Source organism: Littorina saxatilis, linkage group LG3 (genome assembly GCF_037325665.1).
Source record: "Littorina saxatilis isolate snail1 linkage group LG3, US_GU_Lsax_2.0, whole genome shotgun sequence".
NCBI classification, from domain to species: domain Eukaryota; kingdom Metazoa; phylum Mollusca; class Gastropoda; order Littorinimorpha; family Littorinidae; genus Littorina; species Littorina saxatilis.
Window position 1 is genome coordinate 76,501,554 of NC_090247.1, and position 7,500 is coordinate 76,509,053.

Here is a 7,500-nt window from a genome sequence, read left to right on the forward strand (position 1 = left end):
GTCCTGTGGTCGATCTCCATGCTTACAACTCTACTGGCAGCTCCGTCAGCCTAACGTGGGAACCACCACTCTTTGCAAATGGCGTCTTGCAGAAGTACGTCATACGCCTGTATAACCATGGCAACTGTGTCAGCGTGACCCACGTGGTAGGGCCGACGAGAAACGGCACTGACAACAATGGTCACCGACAGGAGGTTTGTGTGTTTGGGTTTTCTGTTTCCATTGTTCTCTTGTCTATCTCTTTATTATAAAGCTGTGTCCCCTTTCCCGTGTGTTGGATTTAATATTCTAACTTGACGTTAGTTTCAATAACCGGCATTTTATAAGTGTGTGAGTGTGTGTATGTGTGTGTGTGTGTGTGTGTGTGTGTGTGTGTGTGTGTGTGTGTGTGTATGTGTGTGTGTGTCGGTTTTCCAAGGAGTCTCCTGCGCAGAAATACAAATACTTGTGGTTTTATTTGTGCATTAATTTGCTTTTTACAGGGAAACAAAAGTGGTCGTTGCAGTATTTCTGAGACGACACACGGCAATCTGACGTCACAGAACTATGTTGTCATCACGGGCCTGTTCCCAGATACTTTATACAATATAAACGTCACAGCCGTCAATGACGTAGATGCGGGGCCAGCAACGACGTGTCATGCACAGACACTCGTCACTGGTAAGTGTAGCACCCACGGTATGTATAACATGGACTTGCTTTTACGCAGGGGGCCATGCTAGCTCAGGTGGTAGAGCACTGCACTTGTGATCCTAGTGTTGCGGGATCGAATCCGGGCCGTGACGGACACGGGTCAACTTTATGTGCAGACCCAGAGACGGTAGTCATGTCCCACCCCCGTGTCACCACAGTGACACGTGCTAGGCTTCGGTCATTCTGCCGTAAGTACAGATGACTGATACCTACTGCACACGCATACACTTGTGTATCTCATCTTAAGTCGGGGTGAAAGCCAGGAACATGCCCCGAATGGCTTTGCCGTGAAGGCGTTGAAACTTGAATTTATCTGGAAATGTACGGGTAACAAAAGGTGAAAGCATGAAGATGAACACAAACAAGGAGCGTGAATCTGCTGCCCTTCGGTCTTTAATTGTGTAATTATGTTAATCTAGAGGGCTCACAAATGTTGAAACTGGGGAAAACTATGCAGATTTGAAAACAGCTGTACACATTTAATGGGTTTATTTTTAATTTGAAATTATGTTTAAAAGTATGAAAACAATTTGTCGTGTTAAAACAACTGTGATTTCGTACCTCTCCCTTCAGATCTTTTTTTGCGTTACGTATCTCCGTAAAATTGCCAGTGTTTTTCTTTGCCATTGCTTTTTGGCTACTGCTTCTGCGGAGGAGGAATGTTTTGAGCTATCTTAATTCTATCCTATATCACACACTGGGAACGAAAACTAAAACTGATCTTGTCAGGTTTTCACGTGCAAAACTAAACGAACAAACAAAACCGTTATTCATTTGCACATTTGCAAATTATGTGTATGGCATTCAGAGATTTCATCCAAGATTAATGTTTCAATATATGCATTTTTGTTATATCCGTAGCAGACAATTCTCATCGGTGAAGTTGGTTTAAAATTTAGCACAAACATGTCAGGTGATATTCATAATTGTTCTGCTTTGTTTCTGTCCCACCAGCCCCGTCCAAACCAACAAGTTTCAAGGTCAAGGAGGTGACAGACACCACCGTCACGCTATCGTGGACACCGCCTGTCCCCAGACCAGGGGCAACGCGGTACAATGTCAAGGTCACTGACCTGGGGTCACCGTATCAAGGACAGCTAAGAATATTTGACGAGAGAAATGCCACTTGTTTAGGGGGTATGTGCTTGTTGTTCTTCGTTGATTTTGCGTGTTTGTATTTTTTACATTTAGTCAAGTTTTGACTAAATGTTTTAACGTAGAGGGGGGAATCGAGACGAGGGTGTGGTGTATGTGTGTGTGTGCGTGCGTGTGTGTAGAGCGATTCAGACCAAACTACTGGACCGATCTTTATGAAATTTGACATGAGAGTTCCTGGGATTGATATCCCGGAACGTTTTTTTCTTTTTTTTTGATAAATGTCTTTGATGACGTCATATCCGGCTTTTCGTGAAAGTTGAGGCGGCACTGTCACGCTCTCATTTTTCAACCAAATTGGTTGAAATTTTGGTCAAGTAATCTTCGACGAAGCCCGGACTTCGGTATTGCATTTCAGCTTGGTGGCTTAAAAGTTAATTAATGACTTTGGTCATTAAAAATCTGAAAATTGTTAAAAAAAAACATTTTTTATAAAACGATTCAAATTTACGTTCATCTTATTCTCCATCATTTGCTGATTCCAAAAACATATAAATATGTTATATTTGGATTAAAAACAAGCTCTGAAAATTAAATATAAAAAAAATTATTATCAAAATTAAATTGTCGAAATCAATTTAAAAACACTTTCATCTTATTCCTTGTCGGTTCCTGATTCCAAAAACATATAAATATGATATGTTTGGATTAAAAACACGCTCAGAAAGTTAAACCGAAGAGAGGTACAGAAAAGCGTGCTATCCTTCTCAGCGCAAGTACTACCCCGCTCTTCTTGTCAATTTCACTGCCTTTGCCCTGCGCGGTGGACTGACGATGCTACGAGTATACGGTCTTGCTGCGTTGCATTGCGTTCAGTTTCATTCTGTGAGTTCGACAGCTACTTGACTAAATGTTGTATTTTCGCCTTACGCGACTTGTTACATTTAGTCAAGTTTTGACTAAATGTTTTAACATAGAGGGGGGAATCGAGACGAGGGTCGTGGTGTATGTGTGTGTGTGTGTGTGTCTGTCTGTCTGTCTGTCTGTCTGTGTGTGTGTGTAGAGCGATTCAGACTAAACTACTGGGCCGATCTTTATGAAATTTGACATGAGAGTTTCTGGGTATGATATCCCCGGACGTTTTTTTCATTTTTTCGATAAATACCTTTGATGACGTCATATCCGGCTTTTTGTAAAAGTTGAGGCGGCACTGTCACACCCTCATTTTTCAATTAAATTGATTGAAATTTTGGCAAAGCAATCTTCGACGAAGGCCGGGGTTTGGTATTGCATTTCAGCTTGGTTGCTTAAAAACTAATTAGTGAGTTTGGTCATTAAAAATCGGAAACTTGTAATTAAAATTATTTTTTTATTAAACGATCCAAAAACAATTTCATCTTATTCTTCGTCATTTTCTTATTCCAAAAACATATACATATATTTGGATTAAAAACAAGCTCTGAAAATTAAAAATATAAAAATTATTATCAAAATTAAATTTCCGAAATCGTTTTAAAAACTATTTCATCTGATTCCTTTTCGGTTCCTGATTCCAAAAACATATAGATATGATATGTTTGGATTAAAAACACGCTCAGAAAGTTAAAACGAAGAGAGGTACAGTAAAGCGTGCTATGAAGCACAGCGCAATCGCTACCGCGCCAAACAGGCTCGTCACTTTCACTGCCTTTTGCACTAGCGGCGGACTACGGTCATTGTGAAAAAATACAGTGCGTTCAGTTTCATTCTGTGAGTTCCACACCTTGACTAAATGTAGTAATTTCGCCTTACGCGACTTGTTTCTGTTTTTGTCTTCTTCTGAGTTTTTTTAAGTTATTTTTTAATTGAGTTCCTTCTGATTCTTCTTCTTCATGCTTGTTATCTTCATGTTTCTGTAACCCAACGAACTCTGACATGGATTAAAGGATATTTTCCGTGCGCATTTGGTCTTGTGCGTGCGCGTACACACGGAGGGGGGTACGGCACTAGCAGGTCTGCATCAGTTGGAAAAATCTCCACCCAAAACCCACCAGGCGGCCACGGCCGGGATTTGAACTCACGACCTTTCGATCAGGAAGCCGATGTCTAATCCACTAGGCCACTGCGCCCGTCGTCTGTCTGTCGGTCGGTCCCTCCGTCCGTCTCTCTCTCTCTCTCTCTCTCTCTCTCTCTCTCTCTCTCTCTCTCTCTCTCTCTCTCTCTCTCTCTCTCTCTCTCTCTCTCTCTCTCTCTCTCTCTCTCTCTCTCTCTTTCCCAATCTGTGCGCAGTAAACCATTTTTGAGTTCTGAGTTCTGAGTTCCCCCTCCCTCTCTCGCTCTCTCTCTCCCTCCACCCCCCCCTCCCTCTCTCTCTCTTTCTCCTAAACAGCCATTAGTAGATTATCGACTTTGCAGTAACAAAATACGTACTATATGCAGCTGGTATCAACCAACTAAACTTGGCCAAAACATTATTGCATTTAATTTCGCACCCAAATTAAAGCATTAATTCCCGTGTAATTTCATTGAAGCTTTATATGCCAGTTAATGCCGTTCACTTGACTATCAGGAATAATTTTTGGATTACAGATTTCTTTTAATTTCAATAAAATGACACGGGAATTAATGCTTTAATTTGGGTGCGAAATTTGTTGCAATAATTTTTGGGCCAAGTTTATATTGCGGGATTAAAACTGCACACTCAGCCACAGTTTTTCGTGTATGCAACCTAAGCAGCACTACACTATCTACTTCTCTGAGTGTCCGTGTATGCAAACTAAGCAGCACTACACTATCTACTTCTCTGAGTGTTCGTCACTGCACTATCTACTTCTCTGAGTGTTCGTCACTGCACTATCTACTTCTCTGAGTGTCCGTGTATGCAAACTAAGCAGCACTACACTATCTACTTCTCTGAGTGTTCGTGTATGCAAACTAAGCAGCACTACACTATCTACTTCTCTGAGTGTTCGTGTATGCAAACTAAGCAGCACTACACTATCTACTTCTCTTAGTGTTCGTGTATGCAAACTAAGCAGCACTACACTATCTACTTCTCTTAGTGTTCGTGTATGCAAACTAAGCAGCGCTACACTATCTACTTCTCTGAGTGTTCGTGTATGCAAACTAAGCAGCACTACACTATCTACTTCTCTGAGTGTTCGTGTATGCAAACTAAGCAGCACTACACTATCTACTTCTCTTAGTGTTCGTGTATGCAAACTAAGCAGCACTACACTATCTACTTCTCTTAGTGTTCGTGTATGCAAACTAAGCAGCACTACACTATCTACTTCTCTGAGTGTTCGTGTATGCAAACTAAGCAGCACTACACTATCTACTTCTCTTAGTGTTCGTGTATGCAAACTAAGCAGCACTACACTATCTACTTCTCTTAGTGTTCGTGTATGCAAACTAAGCAGCACTACACTATCTACTTCTCTTAGTGTTCGTGTATGCAAACTAAGCAGCACTACACTATCTACTTCTCTGAGTGTTCGTGTATGCAAACTAAGCAGCACTACACTATCTACTTCTCTTAGTGTTCGTGTATGCAAACTAAGCAGCACTACACTATCTACTTCTCTTAGTGTTCGTGTATGTAAACTAAGCAGCACTACACTATCTACTTCTCTTAGTGTTCGTGTATGCAAACTAAGCAGCACTACACTATCTACTTCTCTGAGTGTTCGTGTATACAAACTAAGCAGCGCTACACTATCTACTTCTCTTAGTGTTCGTGTATGCAAACTAAGCAGCACTACACTATCTACTTCTCTGAGTGTTCGTCACTACGTTAGCAGCGAGGGGTGGATAAGCGGTAAGTCTATCAGCAAAACTGTCATGATTATAAACTATTCTTTCTAACAATCGGAAGATTACACCACCACCAGCTGTACTGTGGAGCAGCTGAATCCTCACTGGAGGTACAACTTCACGCTGACGGCATGCACTGGACGGGGAGTGTCCCCGACTGCGGCGCTGGACCAGTTCGTCTTGACCGATAAAGCTGGTCAGTATGATCTAAACATGATAATAAATGGTAGCTAATGACCCTTTTTTTTCTTTTTTTTAAACAAGACATTGACGCAATGTTCTGTATAAGTGGATAAACACAAAACAAGAATGATAGGTTATACCACGACTAACAAGGAACGAACGAGGTATTTGGAATGCTACATAAAAGTAAAACAAATGATTGTAATATCCATGGAAATAGTTTGTTGAACTCAACTATTCTTGTCATTTTTGGCTCACGTAAGGGGAGCCTATGCGATGCTAACTTTTGTCTGTCTGTGCGTGCGTGCGTGCGTGCGTATGTATGTATGTCTGTGGTAGAAACTTTAACATTTGAAGACGTCACAACATTTGAAGACGTCACATTATGACGTAAGAGGGTTAGACGTACGTCACGCGAAGGAATTACTGAAAGTCTCGGTCATTGTTATTTTGAGCGGGCCGAGACTAGTTGGCAGTCGTGTCCCTGTAAGTAGGCTACATGCAGACAGACAGATCTAGATCTAGTGTCTCGCTTTCTTGCACAGTTTCACCTATGCTTACTGTGTGTGTGTGTGTGTGTATGTGTGACGGAGTGATTGAGTTTGTGTTACTGTTTGTCGATTTCTTACGTGAGCCATGAAGGCTTCGCCTCTTGTTTATTTAAACGTTCAAATTGTCCTTGCCGAAAAATGTTCATCTGTGAAAAAAAATTTGTGTCAGCCCCAGGACCAGTGCAGAATCTGCACGTGCAGTTTATCCCGGGTGACGTCACTGCTGTCAGAATCACGTGGAACTGTCCCGCCCTGGATCAGAGAAACACCAACATTACTGGCTTTGCTGTTAGGGCTGTTATGCTGGTAAGATGTATTAAGAGATTTGGAGTTTGTAGTCAAAGTATGTTATGGGCGCGAGAGAGAAAGTTTCTCTGTCGAGACCTTTTTGTTTGTTTCTTTTTTTCTTTCTTTTAGGGATGGGGGGGGGGGGGGGAGGGGGATATTTGATTATATTGGCTTCAGTTTTAACAGACTGTATAATGATAATGGTAGCCTTATATTGCCAGATCACAATTCATTTGCGAACTAGGATGACAAACCAGATCAAAAATCGGTCTGAGTACGCGTTCATTTATTTTTTTTTTGCTGTAATTTTTACTTTCCCCTCTTCCGGTGTCTGAAAAAATATGAGTATGTGATGCCTATTATTTTGGTTTTGGGCCGTGTTTTTACGCGGATATTCATGCCAGTGAAATGTCAGTTAAGGCCAAACAAAAATATATGTTGGTTTAGGGTAACATGACCACAAAAAAGGGTCGGTAGGTCGGCTTTTTTATTTTTTTATTTTTTTAATGTTTAGTCTCGGTATGGTTCGCAAAATGTGCCAGAGTTTTTAGGTTTTTTTTAGTGGTTCTTTTTTAGAAATGAAAACAAAGTTTTAGGGTCGATGGAAAAAAATAGGGTCGGTCGGGTTACCCTAAACCAACATATCTTTTTGTTTGGCCTAACTCAGAAATATACGTCTGCTCACTTATCGTGTCAGGATGACAGTGACAACACCACGTCCCAGGCAAAGCATATTCCAAGCGAGAATTGTGAGACCAACTATTCCACAGTCGTACCAGTAACACCGGAAAATGCATACGTTTTTCAGGTGAGCAATTGCGGTGTAAAGGCCTTGCTTAATTAAACTCGAAGTTGACCTCGCGAAGTCTTTTTACAAAACATGTGTGCCATACAA

The 7,500-nt window shown here is 41.2% G+C and overlaps 1 protein-coding gene across 1 annotated transcript in view; it reads left to right on the forward strand.

The window, feature by feature from the left end:
- LOC138963294 (receptor-type tyrosine-protein phosphatase H-like) overlaps positions 1-7,500 on the forward strand; it is a 63,388-nt gene that overhangs the window by 10,285 nt on the left and 45,603 nt on the right. The window contains exons 7-12 of the mRNA XM_070335358.1: positions 1-194; positions 483-660; positions 1,648-1,830; positions 5,645-5,779; positions 6,487-6,623; positions 7,303-7,413. The exon at positions 1-194 is cut by the window's left edge and continues 6 nt beyond it. Of these exons, the coding sequence (XP_070191459.1) occupies positions 1-194; positions 483-660; positions 1,648-1,830; positions 5,645-5,779; positions 6,487-6,623; positions 7,303-7,413 (938 nt within the window). The remainder of the gene's footprint in view (positions 195-482; positions 661-1,647; positions 1,831-5,644; positions 5,780-6,486; positions 6,624-7,302; positions 7,414-7,500) is intronic.